The sequence below is a fragment of the Equus caballus genome, chromosome 11 (assembly GCF_041296265.1).
Source record: "Equus caballus isolate H_3958 breed thoroughbred chromosome 11, TB-T2T, whole genome shotgun sequence".
In the NCBI taxonomy this organism is placed as follows: Eukaryota; Metazoa; Chordata; class Mammalia; order Perissodactyla; family Equidae; genus Equus; species Equus caballus.
In genome coordinates this window covers 57,332,334-57,354,041 of record NC_091694.1, presented here as the reverse complement: position 1 = coordinate 57,354,041, position 21,708 = coordinate 57,332,334, and the positions used below count along the sequence as shown (strand labels likewise).

The following is a 21,708-nucleotide window of genomic DNA, read 5'->3' as shown; positions in this document are numbered from 1 at the left end:
AGTTGCACAACTTAATTCAATTCCGCCATTCTACCTCTGTGCCTGGGTATGTGACCCCATTTGGAGACAGCACAAAAGATGAGGGAATGTCTGGCCCGTGGCCCTCCTGAGCCCTCCCTGGGGTAGGTTCAGTGCCCATTTTCTCCACATAAGCCAGAAAGTCAGAGATTCATCATGATGGAGGCACGAGACTAAGATGTGTGATTATGAATCATAACTAACCCTGTGATATGTTTGGTTTCATGCAAATTTATTTTTCCCATTTTATGGTAGAACTTGGAAATGTAGTGTCGAAAGAATTCTGTTGTACTGAATTTTCCATGCTTCACAGTCTTGCAGGTTTTGCTTTTGTTTTTGTCACTGTGGAATGTGGGGTGTGTCTAAGACTATGCATTTCGTAGAGTTTAGTGGTCTTGGCTCCAGATTGTCAAAGGTTACATTTTGGCTCCACCATTTGCCAGCTGTTTCTAGAATTTTATTTCTAGAGTTTTAATTCTATTTCTAGAATTTTAATTTCTGAGTCAGATTTCTAAGGTCGTTGTCACATGAGGCCCAGGCTTCCCACTGAAGTCGCCTGGACTGGATATTTCCTAGTCTTTAACAATGAAGAGTAAAAATATTTGAAGCCTTGCCCAGTTCTGCCTTGAACCTCTCAAAAGGATCTGACCTTTCTCTGTGAACTTCCCTGGCTTTAGCTGAGGTTTCACACTTGATAAGTGGTTCAGGGACTCCAGATGAAGAAAACATCTGCTCTCAAGTTCATTTTAAGTGCAACCGCTGTTCCTCCAGCTCAGAGGTGCTCACAGACCGGCGCACCACGGGGGACGAAGATTGTTCGCCCAGATTCTCTTCCAGAACTGCTCGTGTGTGTACGCCTTGTTCTTCTCGAGGAAGATTAATGCCCCATGGTTTGGCGTGACCTCGTCTGCCTGAATCAAGCATTGCCTTGGCTTATGGTGGCTTTTCCTGTCCTCCTCCTTCAAAAAGGACAACTCTGACCTCAAGCGTAGGCTGCCTTTCTCTGCATTGCCACACCTTGTCTGCAGGGCCGAGAAAATCTGTCCATTCCTCTCCTGTTCCATCATTGCTGTGTGGCAAAATCGATTGCCTTCCCCACCACACTGAGCCTCTCCCTGGCTGGAGCAGAAACATGTCCGTTAGGAGTAAGAGTCTTAGAAGAGTTTCAGAGTTTTCAATCCAAGTACAAATCAGTTCTTTCAGACCCTTTCTTGCTTAAACTGTTCCCGAATCCTTTCTCTGCCAGCTCATAAGATGTCAGAGAAAAGACCGCTTTCTCCCCTCCACTTGCATCTGTGGAATCTGGCTTTCCTAAGCAACAATGCATTTGGGAACAGAGAAATCTTTGTACTCTATATCATTCCAATAGCACAACATAATCATTCTGTGCTTGGTTTCTCCCACAGGTGAAGGAGCTAAAGAAGCAATTTATCCCAAGATAAATTTGTAAATCTTAAAGATGTAACTTAGGGAATGGCCCCGTGCCAACTTGAGTTTGTGTGTCTTTAGGCTGCTTTCTACCTGCTTCTGGGTTGCTCACAGAGAACGTCTTCTGGGGACTCGGAGATGACGTAATTTCAAACATGTCCATTTATAGAAGGATCTGCTCATGGAAGTCAAACTGGCTCCTTCTGTTCCTTCTTTTCTCCCTTCTCTTCCCCTTCCCTCTCTTTCTCTCCTCCCTCCCTTCCTTCCTTCCCCTTTAATAATAAGCTGCTCAGAAGAGTCTAGATGAGTCTGGATGAGACAGCAACCTGACTTTTGAGGGCCCTTTCAGACCAGCTGTGTCTGGGCCTCGCCAAGAACGCCCACACAGGCTGCTGGCTGTGAGGAAACAGGAAAGGCTTCGTGTGTAGTATAAAGACTCGCCAGATACTGACCGAGTGCCTGGTGAGACAGACGCTCCGACAGCTTCATCCACTGGACAAATGCCCAAGTGAGACTCCCCTCCGTTTTCTCTTGGCGAGTCCGCATAATGGAAAAATCACAGGTTCAGAAATCAGAGGAAGTGCTTTCAAGTTCCAGGCCTGGCATTGACTCGCTGGTCCCCGGAGGAAACACTGTAAATTCTCCAAGCCTCAGTTTCTTCACGCAGAAAATGGTCATAATGATTCCCTGTCAAATAAGATACTACATGGGACAGGATTTTGGTAACTATAAGTGAAGAAAAAAAGGGCCGCCTCCTACTTCCAGAGTCTGCTTAGATTCCACTCCCTGAGGACGACAGTGACGGTCTTATGAAATCGAGCTGTCAGCTATGTGCAGGATCCACCCAGCGCTGGACTGCATGGGTGTGTGACACCAGGGCCCCATCGGCAGGATAGGGCAGGACGCTTGAAAGGGAGACTCACAATGGTGCAATCGGTGGAGGGTTTAGGACATTTTCTTGCTTTATTAATGGAAAAAGAAACATGTAAACAGTGTAAATAGGTATAATGTGTCAGTATCATTGGTGAAAAAAGGAAATTAGATTATAATAGGGTCCTTGGAAGCACCATGGAAGAGGTATAGATGTGCCATGAATGCCGGGCACAATGAGGAGCACGGGAGCGTGCAAAATAGCCCAGGGAATGGAGGGCGGGTTCTGCAGCCAGAACGCCGGTTGGAATCTGGTCTCTGTCATTTCTTTACAGGGTGTCTTGAGAAAGTTACTCAATGTCTTGCTGTGCCTCAGTCTCCCCCTCATATCAAAGAGGATGATAGCATTCCTATTTCATAAAGTTGTTGTAAGGATTAAATGGTCTGATTTGTGTAAAATGTTCAGAATGGTGTCTGGCACACAGTAGCAATCAAGTAAATATGAGATATCATTGTTATTATGATTTTTATCAACGACTTAGGGATGATTTATTGCTAAGAAGCTGAGGCGGTATGGTGCAGCAGACCAGCCCGGGTGCTAGAATCAGTCAGTCTGTTGTGACTTAACTGTTTCCTCAGAAGTTTGCCTAATTCTCATTTTCTCGATCTATAAAGTGTGGGAAATAATAATAATAATAATAAATGTGATTTGGTGAATATTGCATCCATTAATATGGCAAGTGGCCCAGTGGATATTCCCCATGTATCTGAGGACACGTTGCTTAACACAGATGCCCGGGATGGGGTCCCATTTGGCTGAGAAGAGGGCCATCAGAATGGGGAGAGAGGACCAGGACGGCATTGTCCTCTCTTGAATTAGTGGGGAGGCAGAGAGCCTGGCCCAGGCGGGTGGAGACAAGTGAGTTGGTACGTGGAGGATGGGGCCAGTGAAGTGCAGCAGTGACAGCTCTGGTGCCTTGAAGCCTTGAGGATGATGTCAACCAGGTCACAGCCAAAGCTAGCAGGTCCTCAGGGCTTGGTTGCAGGAGACGGGGGGAATCGAAGGCAATCCAGCGGCAGGAGAGCAGGTCCCGGAACGTGGATCTCGTGAAGGGTGGAGGGCTGATCGGATCGTCCCTATCCAGCCAGAAGCAAAATCCATGACCCTCAGCTCCTCACCACCCACCCTGCTTCTTCTGAGCAGAAATGATCTTCTCAGATGTCTCCAGGCTTAGTCCCGGCCTGAGGGGCAGCAGCCTCTGTCATGCAGCCTTCAGAGTCTGATTATGAGGAGCACCCAGGAAGGGCGCTGTCTGGGGAGGCTGGAAAACCATGCTCACAGCCTCCTGCCGTGTCAGGAGAGGACTGACGGATGCCCCCGTCTCTCTCTCTCACACACACACACAGACACACGCACACCCCAAATATACACATACACGCCCCTGTGTTGTCTGGCAAGACTGTGAACCATAACTTGTGTAACACTGCAGTCCACTCCGGGCCTTAACTCGCTTCGGGCTCGACAACAAAAGACAACTGGAAGGAAACCAGAGACCACCTGGCACCATGTGACAATCTAGCTGGACACGGGAACATCCAGGGGAGCGTTAAAAAGTACCCACACCTGAGCCCCAGCCTGGACCACCGAGTCAGCTGCTCTGGGCACAGGCCTGGGCAAGGCGGTTTGCAAAGCTCTCAGGTGATTCTGCGGAGCACAACCGCTGCTGGGGAAATAAAACTGGCATCCACAAAGGGAGAAGGCCAACTCGTTTCACTGAGACTGGAAATGCTGGCTGGGAGCAGAGCAAACAGGGGAGGAGGCCAATTGGACCCCTCCTGACTGTGGAGCCCAAAAAGACATAAAGTGTGGCCAAGAGGGACTCGTCCAAACTCTACGGGGTGCTCCAGATTGGGGACCCCTGACATAAGAGGTAGGGAAATTGCCAGAATTTCAGGAAACTCATTCAGTGAAACCAAGTCCCCTTGTCTTGGAAATTCCACCCGGGAGAACTTGCTAGAAGCAGAGGACTCTTTCTGAGAGCTTGCAGGGGTATAAGCTGCAAAGAGCCTGAAGAACACGGTGCCTCCCTTTGTCTCCCTCCCCGTAACATTTCCATGGCTCTTCCAGCCTATCCTGCCGGACAGGTTAGAAAGTTTCCAATAGAAGTTTACATGAATTTATGTGAAGATCAACATCTAATAATGACTCGATTTAAGGGCACGTGAAAGACAGCCAGAAGAACCCATTTCCTCAAGTTTCATTCTAATAAGCTGCCAGCGTGGCAAGGTGGAGTGGGGTCTAGACAGACAGGGCAGGTAGCAGGGGCCCTTTCCAGCTGGGGGTTAGAGCAAAGTGGACTTGACGTGGTGACTTGGAGACATTTGGTTCCCTGGGCGGTGCTGTGAGAGATTATCTGTGCAATGTTTGAGCTCTTTCTAATGATGTTGATTAAAAAGGAACCCTATCTGCACACATATAACACTATGCACACGGACCCTTCACAACATAGATTTCATCCTTGCAGAATTCCCTGGAGGTGAGGGGAGGGCACTGAGAACCCGGGGGCCTCTCGCTGTTACACGGGCTGGCTCTGGCAGTGAGAACAGCCTTGGCACCACAGGTTTCAGGCATACCTAAAGCTCCTGTCGCCGTTGATTCCAGGTTCTCCATGCCCTGCAGGGTCTCTTGGGATGTGTTCTGCAGAGTACACAAAGCTGGGCGCTGTCTCTTTAAATAGTAGAGGCTGAGAAGCTCTCAGGCCACCATGACATATCCCAGCATTGGACCAGCCCCTGAATAAACTGGAAAGACGCCTGGTCTGGCTTCAGTTACAGGGAGCACCACCAGGGAGCATCTCGGGGAGCCTGGTTGGAAGCTGTGGGGCTTAGAGTCTGCCAGCCAGCCGCTGGTCTCTCCGCTGCCCTGTGGGGAGGGCTTTGCCTTCGCATCCCTTGCTTTTGACTGCAAAGAAAGCCGCGCGGAGGAAGGGGTTACACTGTTTGGCCCGGTGAGTTTCCTTGGCAAACTGTGCCTCTGGGTGGTGTGTGCTTATGCTGCACGGAGAGCAGCCCGGTCCTCCACCCCTGCAAACCGCAAATGGAAAGGATTGCAGAGGAGACTGTGCATTTGTGTTGGAACTGGCTCGAGAGTCAGAGGATTTTTTAAATCCTTGGTTAAAAGCTGGACATGTACTCTGGCTGGGGTGGCAAGAAGAACCACCTGAGAGCATCTAGAAACTCCAGTACATCCAGATTTGAAGGGAGAAAGGGGTCCAGGTGCTCTTCCCTGATGGGAAACCGCTCTGTGCCCACAGCTGGCACGGGACCTCAGACTGGAAGCAGGTTGGGGAGCAGCTTCCACCTGTAGCGGGCCCTGGCCGGCCCTGGGTGTGGCCAAGCCTGCTCAGCACTGCCCTGGGCAGCATTTCGTCTTCCACCACTGGGAGCCCAGCCAGACAGTGAAAGATGGATGGGTTCCCATGTCCCGCAGCTCACGGTGTGCTGGGTCCTGGTTATTGATTACAATATGGGGTTCAGAGGAAAGGAAGAAAGGAGCTGTGCCTTACAATATGCACGCTTTTCTAGATGTATAGACTTCAGTAAAAAGTTTACTCGGAAGAAAAAAAGGAAGAGAAAGAAAATCCTGAGTTAAATATGCTAATATTTGTAAAGTGCTTAGAATAGTCCCGGGTACATGGTGAGCACATAAATGTTGGTTACATAAATAAAAGTCTGGATGGCATAAAGCAAGGCAATAATTCCTAGGGCAAACTTGACCTATAAAATGACCCCTGGAGGAGAGAAAATCCTTCCGTTTCTTCAGTTTGTTATTCTGCTCACACATGTGCTCCCAGCCTATGGGAGTTATGAGCTATTCTAGTTCAGGATGGTCAGGCTTGTCCGGAACGGCTGTTGTGAGGGGTAAATGCGACATAATAATAATAAAGACAAGAACTTATTGGGCACTGGCCCCTTAATATGTTCCAGACCCCTAGCTAACTGCTTCACACCCTTTTCTCCTTTGATCATCACCATAACCCTTTAAAATAGGCATTATTTCCTATTTGCTGATGAGAAAACCCAAGCTCAGCAAACTCTGGCAAATTCAAATTCACAGCCCTGAGCAAGCAGGTAATCAGGTTTGTCTGAGCCCAGAGCCGGGATGCCTAACCATCGGACCACACCACCCCTCAGGGACATGTGTAAAGTCCTGCTGAAGTGACCGCCAGACGACGGACATTGAATAAGAGTTTTACAAGTATTCTTTTTCAATTTGATAATATAAGAATTTTGAAAAGACCATTGTTTGAAGAATTTTTCAAATAATTTATTTTTACTTAAAAATAAGAATAAGAATATACAATTAGCTACAATAAGCAGCTATTTCAAATAAAAACTAAAATAGTATGGAATTGTTTGACATTTAGAGTGAGGAGGCTTTATGACAGAGTACACTAGCCAGTAGAGGGGTGTGTGCGTGTGTGTGTGTGTGTGCACGGCTGCGTTAGTCCTTAGCAGGCAAAGGCCTCTAACACCCACAGACGGGTTCCCTGTTCTCGCATCAAGCCTGGCCTGCCCAGCGCACCGGCGCCACGCCCGGAAGGGTCAGCCTCTATCTCTGTAATGCGGACCCACCAGGTTCAGGAGGCTGCGAATCAGCTGATTTCCCTGGCTGCTCTTCCTCCACCTCAAATGGCCAATTCCCCACCCTGTGACCGGGGATGCCCGCCGAGGCTGGGAGCCAAGCCAGGGAAACTTCGCCTGGAGCATACCCGGTTGTGGTCTGGTTTTACCCAGGCTGCGAGGAGCCCGACCCCAGGGCCCGCAGTTTCATAGTTGGCAGACTCTCCCTCCTCCCTCTAACTCTCACCCAAGCAGGGCCCGCTCGATCGGTCCCCTGAGAGCCTAGGAACCCGGTACAATGCCGGGGAGCAGACACTGATAGGGTGGGCGGGCGGGCGTGGTGCAGGTGTGCCCAGCTAAGACGCCAGGGCAGGCCAGGTGCGCCAGGACCCGACAGCAGAGGGACGTCCTCCAGCGCTGACGTGCCAGCTCCTCCCTCCCCGCAGGAGAGGAGTCCAGCCTCGGGCCCCGCGTGGGCGCTGTCCGCGTGCGCGCGCCCCAAGCCCGGCGCTGGGCCCCGGCGGGGGCGACCTCTAGCGGGCTCTCCCCGCGCGGGCGGAGGGGGCGGAGGGGGCGGAGGGGACGGAGGGGGCGGAGGGGCCGGTTTATTGGTCAATACTTGGTTTCCACGAACTCGGCGGAGCCGGGGAAGCGGAGGTGAGAAAGCTCAGCTGCCTCCCAGTTTCGAGTAAAAGTCGCAGGGTTTTGATCAACTTTCTCCTGAGGCATATTTAAGGCCGTGTAACTGTCACTGCCCTCCCTCCCTCCTGCCCTCTCTCCTCCCCGAGTCCCGCCCTTCAGCACACGCCGACCCAGGGACACACCCTACTGCAGCGACGCAGACAGGGCGTTGTTCCCGTTAAAGGGGAACGCCGGGAGCCTCCCTCTGGCCCCTTGCTTCGCGCGCGCAGCCCCGCAGCGCAGCTGACTTTGGGGACGCCAGCAGCCGAGCGCACGCACCGAGTTTGCGCCTGAGGCCGTTCTGAGGATCGGCGACAGCTATCCCTTTGGGCTGTAAGTGCTTTGGTAGAGAAAGTAGAGGAGATGGAGGAGAAACGTGGGCATCTTCCGTCGATGGTGCCAGAAAGCGCGGAGCAGGCGCGGGCTTTGGACTGGCCAGGTCTCCGAGCTTTCTGTCCCGAGCGCGGCAGACAGACTACAGTCTGTCTCGTATCGTTCCTACTAGGCCTGTAGGATTACAGTGCCGAGTGCCTTGTGCTCTGTAAACCGTAAGGGGCGCGGGTGATGGGGTCCGGATATGGGGCAGGGGCGGAGCAGTTTTCGCCTCTTGGAGAGGCGCCTACTCGGGGACTCACTGGCAAAGCGGACCCTGAGGTGGACATCTAGGGGTACTGGACCCTGAGGTGGACGTCCGGGGGTCCTGGACGCCTGTGGTTTCCCCATTTCTAGTCGTATACCCGATCTTCCCTCTCTGGTACCTCTCCGGCGCTGGGAGCCACTGGATTTAATTTAAACCTTCTGGGATACATCAGAAAACTGTGCTTATTTCTTCCCGAACATTCCAGGGTTCCTTTGAATGTATTGCTTATGGAGCGGAAGGGAAGGGTCTGGGATTGGGTACTTTTAAAACCGAGTTACAGAAACATTGTCTCCCTGGCTCGAGACTGTCCTGAAATGGTCCCCAGGACGCAGCTGGTCCTTCACAGCCCTGCACATCCTCTGACAGGTTACCCCTGTCTTCAGCTCCGCACTCTGTAGAACGAAGGGCTAGGACCGCACAACTTCGGATAGAAGATGTCCTGCCCCCTCCGACCAACTGCAGTTCTCCTGAGACTCAACCCTTTACCCTCCGCCTCTCCTTCCCACCGGACATCTGCTCCTCTCCATCCAGAGTCCTGGGCCTGTGTCCCGCAGCGCCGAGGCTGGACAGGGTCGTCCCGCGGCGACCGTGCGTGGGGCTAGCCCGGAGCGGCACGGCCCAGCCCGCGAGGCTGCCCGGGGAAGCGCGCGGCGGGCGGGAAGCGCAGGGTCCGGGCCACTCTCCCAGGCCTTTCTTTCCTCCCCACACTTCCCGGCCGGCTCTGCGCCGTCTCTCCGGAGCCGCCGTGTCTCTGCCAGGCCCGGCTGGGGCCAGGACGGCTCCCTTGCGCTGGCAGAACTGGGTGGAAACTTGGAGACTAACGGAACGCGGAGCGCACTGGGGTCTGGGAAACCAGCTGGCCGCCGCGCGCTCCCGCACAGCACGCCGCTGGTGTCCCCAGGCCTCTCGCAGGAATCTGGGCGCCTACCCCTCTCCCCGATCTCCACCCCACAGGGGAACGTGCGCTTTCCTCTTTCTGTCCCCTTCCCCAAGTTGGGCTGTCCCCGGGAGGCGCCCGGGGTAGGTGGAGGCTGCTGTGGTCTCTGGTCGTTATTCTGGAAAAACCTCTTCTCCTGGGGTGACTTAGACGTGCGTACCACTTGTTTTGTTCCAAAAGCAAAAGATGTTCTGTCGCAGGCGGGCCCCGCTGAGCGCTGGGCGGGGATCCTACGGTCGGCGGCTGCCCTCTCTCGGCCGGCCGCCGGGCGGCTTGGAGGCGCCCCAACCCGGGCGGCGGGCGGCGGGCGGCGGGCGGGGGGCGGGCGCAGTGCCAGGCCCGCGCGTTCTGCTCGCGCGGGGACCCTCCGCGCGCTCCTCCCTCCCTCGCCGCTTCGATCGGCCTCACGTCCGGCTTCGGCTCTCTCTCCTGGCAGGCAGAAACTCCGCTGAGCAGAACTTGCCGCTACAATGCTCCTCCTGTTGCTGGGTATCATTGTCCTCCACGTCGCCGTGCTGGTGCTGCTGTTCGTCGCCACGATCGTCAGCGTGAGTGTCCGAAGGGCAGCGGGCGGGCGGGGCGCCCAGTGCTGACCCAGTGCTGGGCCTCCGGGGCAGCGATTCCAGCTGTGCTCCCTCTAGTTCAGGACTGTGTGACAGTTGCAGACAAGGAGAAGGCTCAGACATCCCCGGGCGTTTTGCAGTTTCTGGCAATCTGCCCCTTTTCGGTTGTTTTGAGAAAACCAGAGCACACTCAGGGATAGGAAGCAAGCAGGTGCTGGACTAGGAGGGCTGTGCAGACCTCTCTGCAAGCCCCATAACTTCGGTGCAGATCCAGGGTCCCTCGCCTTCATTTGATAGGTTTGTTTAGCATTTTTTCTTGATGCTGGTTCTTGAGAAAGAAAGTGGAGTATTTATGAAGGTTTGTTTTTCTCCAAATGTCATAATTCAGATGGGTGGCTTAGCTGGTAAACACCCTTTAGGACTTGCCATCGGAAAGTTAAACTCGGCTTTTCTAGAAAAGAGTTCCCAGTCCCAGGTCTGCTTTATGATGTGCAAACAGGACCTCTTTAGTAGAGCATCCACACTGTGAGCAGGTCATCAGGATAACTCGTGTTACAGAACCATCAACCGTCAAGAACCTTAGATTTGAAACTCTTTTCTTAAAGATGAGCACAGACTCAGGCAGCCAGTGACTGTGGCTTTCGCCTCTTAATATAAGGCAAGTCCTGGCCTTGATCTTCTTGTCTGATTCAAAGGTCGAGAAGTAATTATGTCAGAGTGTAGGCTCAGAGAGGTGGTGGCTTGGGGAATGTCACCGAAGGAGATCTGGGCAGAAGAAATGACTTGATGCAGGTGTCCTGGGTTGAGTCCATGGCCCCTTCTGCTGTAGTACACACCTCTGCATGTAATAGCTTCTGTTGTGTGTGGTCCTTTCCCGTTTACAAAGTGCTTTTCACTTGCAAAACACTGGCCCTCCTGAATACTGAGCCCGATGTCTGAGCCAGACCGCCACCTCGGTCTTCTGTCCAGCGTGCCTGGGCCTCTGGCTGTGCAACGTCAGGCAGGGCGGGGGCAGGCCAGGGAGATGGGTCGAGGAGGCTGCTCCTTGCCTTCCCTTGCTCTTCTCCTCCCCCCTTCCTTCACTCCTCGCTACCTCCCCTGATTTTGTTGTCTGGTTCTTTCTAGCAATGGATCGTGGGCAATGGACATGCGACCGACCTCTGGCAGAACTGTAGCACTACCTCAGGCAACGTCCAACACTGTTTGTCATCGTCAGCAAACGGTGAGACCGGCTTTTTGCTCTGCAAGCCCCTCCTTTCTATCTGTGACACTGTTCTCAGTCCAGACCTGAAGCACTTGTTCTTGGAAGACACCAACTTGAAGGTTGTTGCTGGGGTGGGGAAGAATGTGACAGGGGGCGGTGAATCCAAGACAAAGGAGAGAGTCAGTGGTTTCCCTGGCTTAGCTGAGATCCTGGGAACCGTTGCACGTTCTCTCTACCTAGAGAAATGTCCTGGCTTCCTCTTCATCACTGGGTGGAAGGCTTCTCGGGAATGAAGAAATGTGGACACAGATAAACAGTAAAGGTGGCATGATGGTGAAATCTTAGGCAGACCCCATTGGGACTTTTGATCCGACTGGTGTCTTTGGTTTGGTGACTGTCTCTCTCCAGAAATGTCCTGCCTCTTCCTGTTGCAGTGACAGTGGGGCTGTCCCAAGGATGGTTGGGCCAGTTTTTGGTTCCCAGTTACAAGGCTGCCTTTCCAGGTCTTGGGCCTCAGTGGTGCCACTTAATATCAAAACCTTTGGGGGCTGGCCTCGTGGCATAGTGGTTAAGTTCATCTGCTCCACTTCCACGGCCCAGGGTTCATGGTTCACATCGCAGGCCCGGACCTATATACCACTCATCAAGCCATGCTGTAGCGGCATCCCACATACAAAATAGAAGAAGACTGGCAAAGATGTTAGCTCAGGGCCAATCTTCCTCACAAAAAAGAAAACAAACAAACAAAAGCAACAAAAAACCTTTGAGTGTTTGCTTGTTCAAGACGGGGACTTGAAGCTATTTGCAAAACCCTAAACTGAGTGTGGGAGGGTCCTTCATCCAGAAGTTTGTATTTCTCCTCTGTCCTCAGCATCTTTGCTTATGAGACATGGGAAAGCAGGTCTACTTGAATTCAAGTTAAGGGGTTAATTGGCAGCAGAGGTGACCACTAGATACGTCAGGTACCCAGAGGGGAGGAGTGCCAGCTGGGGGCCCTGTGTCTGTGGGTGCGGAGAGGCAGAGATCGATAGCATGCATTCTTTTTGGTGGTTGGTGGTATTTAGTGGTAACGTGGACCCTGGAAGGGGCCACAATGCTTGGTGTTGAGGACACAGTGGCTCTGGCTCGGCATGGTCTCCTGTTCCAAAGGATGTGCCCTTGGCCTGGAGAAGGAGGGGGCTATAGATATGGTACATACCCTGGGGGTAAAAGACCAATACAGTACAGATTTCAGTGTTGCTGCAGCTACTCAGAGATCCAGTATTTCTGTTGAAGATGCTACACCTGATGAGAGAAACCAGTTTAGATCCAGCTCCACAGAGCAGGCAGTGAAGTGGCCTAAGTTCTGGCCTTGCTCAGTCCAGTTTCTCTGCCGCACTTTGCTCCCATGGGCCCTGCACCCAGTAGCACCCAAGCTGTCACTGAAGCCTTACAAACTGAACAGCTCGGACCTCAGTATAAAGAGAAGCTGCTAGAATAGTCATTTTTGGCACGTCTTGGGAGGATAGGCAAGGAGCGGAGAAGCCTGCTTTACTCTTCCACCTTCCTGGGGGGAAAGGAGGGGAGGCCCCAGTCTTTAAACCGAGCAGTCCTTAATCTTTCCTCTGTGTGTGTGAAGGATACTGAATGAAAACCGTCCTAGAGGTTGCATGGTGAGTTGGCAACCAAGTAACTGAAATATTCATGAGTGCCTGAGAATGAGGAGATGGCACTGCTTGTCCCCAAAGCCACAGCATCCGGTGTCTCCCCTTCAGGCTCCGGCTGAGGTTCCCTGAAGGCTAGGATGGGCGTCTCCTCGCTCGCCACTGACACCTGGTGGTCACAAGTGGTGACTCAGCCCCAAAGGGCAGGCTTTCCCTGAGACCAGGCAGCCGCACAGGCGCCCTTCCCAAGAGGCATTTGGCCATGCGGGGTTGGCACAGAATCCTGGACTCTTAGGCCCGGAAGGGGGCAATTTGGCAGGCGCATTGAAGCCCAGCTGGGTCTCAACAGAGACTGAGGCGACAGAGGAGCAGCTCTCGAGATTGTGCTGGAGCCTTCAGCAGGCAGGAGAGCAACTTTGCCTCCTGGCCTGTTGTTGACTCACTTTCCACACCACGCTAGCAGCAGATCTCCAAGAGGCGCTTGTGTTGTTTACATCAGGAAGCTTCTTGTTTCTCAACTGGCTCTGTGTGCCAAGCTCATCTTCTTGGGTTCATTTACAATAATTATGGGATCTTGAGCGTGGCTTCCAAATCCACATGGTGGCTTTCTGTGGGCTGGATCCCTGAGTGTTGTCCCTCTGCATCTGTCTTCTCGGTGCCCACGGGAAGGGCATTTTGAGGAAATCTGGATATGCTTTTAGCAAGCTGCGTTAATTTGGATGTGGGCTTATTCTAAGTTAGCAGTTTCCATTTAAGCGTCCCCAGGTGTCCTTATCTCTGCTGATATCTTCTGACAGATTGGCTGTGTTACACCTGCAGATCCGAGGGGGGTCAATCCTCAGGGCCCCCCATACCTTTTCGATTGGGTTTAACAATTTCTGTGACAAACAATGTGTTGAAAAAATACATCATTTTTAACAATTAGACTGCTTTATAGATGAACGCTATGAGTTGGAAATGATTTACCTTGGTCTGAATTTGCTCTTAGAATGGTTGCAACATACTTTTTATTTAAGTAATCCAAAGTAATTCCTTGTGGGTATCAATTTGTGAAGAATACACTGTGCGTGTGCTTTGTGAAAATGCGTTGGTTTGCATGACCCGCTATTTCTCTGAAGGGGCTCGTTTTTGTGTGTGTGGGGCCGGGGCACAGCACCTCTCCAGGCCTGGCCAGTCGCTCTCTTTTCCGTATGAACCGTGCCCTGTGCCGCGTCAACGGCAGGGTAGTCCCAAGTCAATGTTACACAGTTTGAAGGAGGCGGATCAGACCTTCCCCCGAAGCTGCCTCTTGATATTAGGAGCAGTTTTAGATTTCTGGCCAGCTGCTCTCAACTCTGCCTGCCTTCCCATTTTCTGAATTTCTTAACACACTTTCTGGCCCCGTCCTGATCCTGGCTGCAGGTGGAGGAGGAAGAAGTGTGGCGGGGGTATATTCTGGAACGCGGCCCGGGCTCAGGGAATACAAGGACCTGGAAGCTGTGGACCTTGCCCTTGATGGCCCTGAGCCGCTTTGAGGAGTCAGGGATGAATCACTGTGAGGGCAGCGGAGGCCGATGTCCAAGGACTGGGGGCAGGCAGGCAGGGCCAGAGTTCAGGGGAGGAAGAAGAAGGCAAGTCTCGTGTGGGAGGTGGAATTTGATCCATCCTCTGAAGGATGGGCAGGATTTAAATAAACACAGGCAAGGAGGAGGATGTTCCTTGTCAAGGCAGTGACGTGACCTAAAGCAAGAGGAAAGCAGTGCAGGGGCCGGGTAGACCAGTGGGCTAGGGTGCAAGTTAGGATTCGGATTGACTGCCTATAACAAAACATCTTCAAATGGCAGTGTTTTTTTTAAAATAAGATAGTTTATTTCTCTCTCTTTTAAAGGAAGTCTGGAAGTAGGCAGCCCGAGATAGGTGTGGCAGTTCCATGAAATTGTCAGAGAATCAGGCACTTTCTAGCTCCTTCCTTTGCCATCTGTTGGGTTTGGCCCTCATTCTCACAGATCAAAAGGCTGCTAGAGCTCCAGCCATCTCATCCATGCTTCAAGCAATTGAATGGAGAAAGGAGAAGGAGAAGAATGTGTCCCTCTCCCTTTTAATGAAACAACTCCAGATAGACCACACACTTCTGTTTCTATCTTTTATTGGAACTTAGTCACACAGCCACATCTAGTTATAATGAGGCTGAGAATGCAGTCATTCAGCCTCGCGGGAAGCAGGCATTCTCAGTTCATAGACCTTTAATAGCACGCACCTCGCAGAAAGCCTGGCTTGAAGTGCTTCTCTCCTCGGCTTTGACCATAGCCAGTTGTACTCTTTTACGATAGCTCTGCTGGGCCCTAGGCTACTTCAGAGCAAGGCCCAAGTGTTTTCTGAATCTTCAAATATTCCATCTCTACTGTATCCTGGGCTCCATCAGCAGTGCCACATTCTTGCAGTGACCCGTTATGGGAAACTGTAGAACCCTTAGACTTCTTTCTCTCCCACCTCCCCAGTCAGTAACGAAATCTACTGTTTCATGATGTCTCTTGAATCTCTGTTTCTTCCAGTCCAGACCTCTCTTCCGAACTCCAGACCCAAATACCCAGCTTCCTACTAGACAGTTCCACTGGGGTGTCTTAGAGGCACCGCCAAGCCACTTGGTCTTCATCCTCCTCCACTTCGTCTGTTCCTTTGACAGTTTCTAGAATTTTAGTGAACTCTGCCTCCCCGGCCAGCGAGCTGCCGGTTTCCCTCTCCCTCCGTTCCCAGAAGCATCAGAAGTCCCACAGGCCCCTCTCAGTCCTTGTCTGTTGCCACGCCTGCAGTCACTTGTCAGAGCCGCGGCAGCAGCCTTCCAGCTCCTGGCCTTTCTTGCTTCTTTGTAACTCATTTTTCACATTGAATCCAGCATGATATTTAAAAAAATACAAACCTAGTTATATTACTCCCAATTTAAAATCTTTCAGAGGCACCTTGTTGGTCTCAATCTTCAGATGAAAATCTTTACTAAGGTCCCTAGGAATCTACCTGAATGATCTGTTTCCCCATTGTCTCATTTCCCATCTCTCCTCCCCTTCATTCTGGAAGTTCAGCCTTTTCTTAGTTCCTTGATCGTGAACTTCCACCTCTTGCTGTGCCTTCTCCCTTCCTCTGTTCTTTCATTCAGAGCTATTCGTTGAATACCTGCCATGTACCAGACACCATTGTAGGCACCAGGATACAAGAGTGAGCAACAGCTTGCATTTTCCTGGGTGAATCAGTCAACAAACATGGATACTTTGGGGCTGTGATAGGAACTACTAAGAGAGTAAAACAGGGTGATGTGCAGTGAGGGATTTGGGTGGGGAGGGGAGGCCTCTTGGAGGAGTACCCCTTGAGGATGACCAGGAGTCAGCCAAAGGAACATGGTGGCAGGTGCCAGGCAGAGGGACCATTTGGTACAAGATTGCTGGGGAGGGAAGGAACCTGGCAGAGTTGAGGAGCAGAGCGCAGTCCAGAATAGTGGGAACAGAGAGAGCAAGGGGTAGGATAGCAAGCCATCCCATAGGTCCTTCTAGACTCTGGTACAGAGTTTGGTGTGTATGGAGGCCTCTCTCATTTTTACAATTGCATTTAGATCTATTCTATCTTATATGTGTTTCTAAACTGTCTATTTTCTTCCACGTTGGAATAGCAGTCCAGGGCATTTATAAGACAGAACATATCAGAAATCTTACAAAGTAGAAATGCACCAATTTATTTCCAGTATTATCCTGGGTCGCGGGGTTCTCAGCACTTCCGTGGTTTTCTTTTCCTCTGCTGCCCTCCTCATTTTCCTCATTGAGATCTTTTACTTTCACAATCAGGAAATAACTACGTTAGGAAATTAGCATTGAGTAACAAATAGGTTCTCTCTGCCTTGATTAAGAAAGTGGGGTCTCAGGGCCTGAGGGCAGGGCCTGTGGGGTAGCATGCACATGGCAGCCAGCCATCCAGAGACAGATGAGGCCAGGTCCTGGAGCCTTGCCTTTCAGGCTAATAAGATCTGAGCAGCTCTGGCTGGCACCTGGGGGTGGGCGTGTGCCACGCCTCCTCTTCCCCAAGTCCTACAGGCACCTCACTCCCGGAGGCCCTCATAGCATGGGGGAGTTTAAAATCTACTGACCAGAAGGTTCAGCAAAACATTGGCCTTGCATTGAGTGAACTAATGCATTTTGTTTTGAATTCTCCAAATTATCCAAGCCAAGATCAGAAGCCAAGAAACGGGGCACTCATCGCCTTGCCTTTCTAAACAATAACAACAACAAACTCGTGGCAATCAGTAGGTTTTGGGCAGCATTAGACCAATATTTTGGATTAAAAATTAGAAAAAAATAAATCTTGCCAGTCTCAGGAGCCCCTGATTCCATGCACGGCGGTCTCCTGTTGTCTCCGTCTTCTGTGATTCCGGAGTATCTTGTTTATCCATTTGGTGGCATTGTCATTTCAGCAAGGGCATCAGACCACTTCCTCGTCTGTGGCTCAACTTTTGGTCAGATTTCAGAAAACACAGGAGGCCCTCTGCATTTATGGGTTCATGTTTTGCAATTTGAAATCTCTGCGGCTCCCCGGGCCAACCCACAAAATCTGCCCAAGTAATGGCTCTTGATTTGACAGGCGCTTGTGGGATGCCGAGGCAGGCGAGGAGAGGCAGGGGATGGGATGTGGTGTCATAATGTTGGTGTTTCAACCCTCAACGTCTCTCATCAGATGCCAGCATCCAGGAGTTAATTTGGAATGCTTTTTGGACCATATGGCCCTTGAAGCTTACAGTCTCTGCTTTTTAAAAGATTTCGGTTGCATTCCCAGGATGCTGGGGGAATCTGGTAACAGTTGAGAAAGCATCCGTTGTATTTCAGGAGCAGGGATTGGCCAGGATGCAGCCTGAGGTTGTAGATGTTGGTTTTCGGTGCCTGAGAGAAGGATGTCTGGCACAAAGCCTTCTAAGTGTGCAGTGGCCGGCACACACATAGACTTCCAACGTCGGCAGGGACCTGGGAGGTCATCAAGTCCGTCCCTCCTCCCTGTCCCACCCAGCTTCACGCCACTCTGCAATATGTCCGCCGTGTGCTCATCCTACCAGTGATGGGGAACTCATTCCCTTTCAAGAGAGCCCCTTTCATTTTTGAAGAGTTAACAATGTGGTGCATTCATTTATTCTTCAAATATGTTGACCACGTCCTATGTGCCACACACTGTTGCAGAAACTGAGCACACAGAGATGAACCAGAAAGACCAGGCGTCTGCTCTTGTGGAGCTCACAGTTCCTTGGGGGAGCCAGAGAATACACAATAAATCAACAGTTGTCGAAACTGCCCTGCAGGAGACAAATAGAGTGATGAACTAGAAAGCCGCCGCTGGGGAGGAAGCAGCTGGTCACAGAAGGCCTCTTCCTTCCATAGTCATGTGGATTGAGACTTAAAAGACAGGGAGGGGCCAGTCATGTGAAGAACCGCAGGAAGAAAATTCCAGAAGGTGATGGAAAGGGCCAAGCCCTGAGGCACGAAAGACTTTGGTGTGCTCCCCAGTGACGGGGGCCAGTGCGGCTGAGTGAGCCAGCTGGAGGAAAGGGTGTGGGGTGAGGCGAGGAGAGAGGTGGGGGCTGGATCGCTGAGGCCTCACTGGCCGTGGTGCTGAGGGGGACAACTGGGGCATCCTTGAAGGCATTTAAGCAGAAGAGTGGCGTGATTTGGTTTGTGATTTGAAAGCTCATTCTGGTTGTTATGTGGAGAATGTATTTCAGGCAGGGGCAAGGGTGGGGCTGGGGACCAGTGAGGAGGCTACGGCAGTGGTCCAGGCTGGGCGTGATGATGATTGATGATGATGATGATGATGGTGACGGTGATGATGATGGTAAGAATATCAGCGGCTCATGTAGCTGCCCAGTACTCTTCTAAGAGCACTGCATTCAGTCCGCACAAGAACTGTAGGAGGTGGGTCAGGTGGCTTGGGTAGGGAGACGGGGTGGAGAAGGGGACAATGCTGATGGATTGGATGTGGGGGGGTTAGGACAGGATTGTTGGGGATAACTTCCAGGTTTTTGGGCTTGAGTAACTAGGTGTACAATGGGGTCTTAGACTGAGATAGGGGAGACAGGGAGGAAGAGGCTGTTTTGGGGGAGGAATAGAAATTAGGATTTGTGTTTTGGCCATCGGAGACAGCAGCAGAGCGCTTAGATTTGGAAATCTGTAGCTCGGGGAGAGGTCTGCACTGGAAATTCAAATGGGGGATCCTGAGTCTATACAGGAGAGTATCTGATGTCGTGGTGCTGAATAACATTACTTGGGGAGTATATGAGAGGACAGGGTGGAAAGAAGGGAACAGGGTCCAGAATCCAGTCTTGGGATCGTCAGGTGTTAATGGGGGACAGGAAGGAGTTAGCAGAAGTGATTGGGAAGGAGTGGCCTGTGATGTGGGAGGCGTGCCAGGAAATGTTGTCATGAAGAAATGAGCTTGTTAGAGCCAAGTCTGTCCCCTCTTTTGTGCAGTCATTTCTGGTTGTCCTCATTCATGCCCGATGTGCTAGACTTGGGTTTCACCAGCTGGAGACTTCCTCAAGGAGTTTAAACCTCCGTAGCATTCCTGGATGGACTCTTGAAATATTTGGAGACTACACTTTATCTTTCCGGTCTTCCCTCCTCTGGGTGATGCTTCCTTCTTTCAGTGGCTTCTCTGGTGCCGCCGAGATTCCTCTGAAATGCCAGCTGTGTAAGGTACTGCCTCCAGATATCAGGCGTGGGCCTCTTCTTGCTCCTCTGAAGCTGGCACAGTGGTTTGGCTTGGGAGGTTGATGAGCAGAGAACAAGGGAAGCTCTTTCCATTTGCCCTACCCTTATCCTTCCTCTCTTTCTATCTTTGGTGGATTCAACACCGAAAGAAAGCAGTAGGATCTTTTACGTCACTAGATGTCAAACGTATGACTGAATTTCTCAGCACCCTAGTGTGTTGCAGTGGAAAGCCCAGAAGACTGGGCCTCAGGAGCCCTTGCTTTTCTGCACCGGTGCTGCCTCTGACACACTGGGGACCTGGGCAGGTGCCCTGCTTGTCTAATGGATTGAGCGTTGAGGAGGGCGTGGAGTGGGGGCCCACCATGTCATGTGAGTCCCGGGGCCACTTCATATTCAGGATAGAATTGTGACACGGGGCATCCTGAGTGGAGGAAGCCTTTGAGCTGGTCCTTGGAAACTGGGTAGATCTTCAGTGGGCAGGGGAGGCGAGAAGGGCACTGTGCTTGGGGAAGGGTGGGTGGTTTACTGTGGCTGGTGGGCTGGGGTCTGTATTGATCCTAGCTCTTAATTTCCATGATGCTTGGCCTTTTTTTTTTTTTTTTTTCATACTTTAGGACTAAAAAGGAGAGGGGGCCTCTGATTATTTTTATATGGAGAATGCCTTTTAAGCCCAAAGATCTTGAAAACAACCCAGTCAATCCCTTATCCCCCCTGTACATTCTCCACTAGTGCAGCTCATGATCAGGCAATTAAAAATGCCTCTCTCCTCTCCATTGTCATTTCTATGGCCAAACCCAGCATTTCTAAGTGGTCTGTTAAAAACAAAAACAAAAAGAAAAACAAAAAGTTCTCTGATAAATTAATTTGAAAAACACTAAAATTTAAAAGTTAAGCTGTCTTTTTTTTTTCATGGCAAATGTTCTTGTAGCCTTTACTATTTCATGGTGTATCGTAATGCCCAAGGATGAAGGTCAATATACTTGACCCTGGAACCCACTCCGTCTGTTTGTTTGTTAATCAACTGGTGGAGTCAGTCTTCTAACAATAATCCTTTGGGAAGCACAGCCCAAGCTGGTCCTCCTGTCACTAGAGTTTTCCAACCAGTGAATAAAGGAAGCCTCAAACAGCTTAATATTTTCAGGTAACCTCAGGTGCGTCGATGGCTGCATTATATTCAGATAAACTAGTTCCTGTGCCCGCCACAGAGCCTCATAATTAGGAGCGCAGTCCATTGAGTGATGGCATCAGGTTTAGCTGGCACACCTTGACACGAAGTTTCTTCCTACCTGCTGATCCATTTGCGTTCACTAGTTGCCAGCCATAGGTTTTGCTCTTGTTAAAATGCCCCCCATGACTGAGCTCTGAAAGGGCCTCCCCTGTGGCCTTCCTCATTTTCGAGAGCTCCGGGCCAATGTCTGTGGGCAGGAACCGCATTCGGACTTGCATTCTGCACGGGTCACGGGCAAAGGCGGCCTGAGACCTGAGCCCCATTTGCAAGCTACCAGCTGGTCTGGATGGGGAGAAAGGTGAAGCCCTGCACATGCTCCAGCTGGTGGGCGATGCGTAAGCCAAAGGCCACATTGTTTAGGCTGGAGCACTCTTGGCAAGTCAGCTATTTCTGGAATGACATTTATACGGAGACGTAGGGAAAATGGCAGTTTGTGTGATGGCAGTGGGTTGGGAGGTTTGAGGGTGGGGAGCAGGCCTTGTTGGTCATGTGCCTTTTGAAAACAGCCCAGCATTATGCAAACGGGTGGCACTATCTCCTCCACTTGTGATTCATCCCCTGATGGCCTCTTTCCTCCTGGCTTTTTTCCCTAATGGCCTCCCCAATTTATGCTCTGACTTTCATGCAACCGTCCTTCCTTGCATTTTCAAGAAAATTTGTTCTCTTAATTGAGTCAGAAAGCTTTTATGAATTGCCCAGAGTGGGACTCGAGGTGGGGCCGGGGATGAGAGAGGCGGCTGGCTCCATGCTGGTAATGAAGGATGCAGAAAGACGCAGATGAACTGGTACATTTAAAGTGCTTCATCCTTTCTGAGCCCTTAACTCACGAGATTGTCGGCCCCGGGCTAAGAATACAGCTGAGGGGGCAGATGTATTTCCTTCATTGCTTAGCTGCTGTGGCAGCTGGAATCTGACCTTGAAGGGAGCTTTGATCATTGTGCAACTCAAGCTTCCCCTTAGCTGCTGGGGGAGCTGGGTCTGCTTGCAGCCACGGCCCACGTCAGAAAGCTGTCAGCAGCCCTTTTACTTGACTCCCTCATTAGATCAGGAGGACTGCAAAGAGTTTTAGGGCTTTTAGTTCCTGTGCTCAGCACCAAGGTTGGAGATCAAACACTGCCATTGGGAATTCCGCAAATACTTATCAGGCACTGAATGAGGCCTGG

General features: G+C 51.2%; 1 protein-coding gene across 3 annotated transcripts in view; it reads left to right on the top strand.

Moving 5' to 3' along the window:
• Positions 1–5,074: 5,074 nt before the first annotated feature.
• Positions 5,075–21,708, top strand: part of PMP22 (peripheral myelin protein 22) — a 32,318-nt gene continuing 15,684 nt past the window's right edge. Inside the window, exons 1-3 of one of the 3 annotated variants that reach the window (XM_005597021.4) lie at positions 5,075–5,324; positions 9,634–9,745; positions 10,886–10,982. In XM_005597021.4, the coding sequence (XP_005597078.1) occupies positions 9,668–9,745; positions 10,886–10,982 (175 nt within the window). In that variant the 5' untranslated portion in view covers positions 5,075–5,324; positions 9,634–9,667. 3 annotated transcript variants of the gene reach the window in all.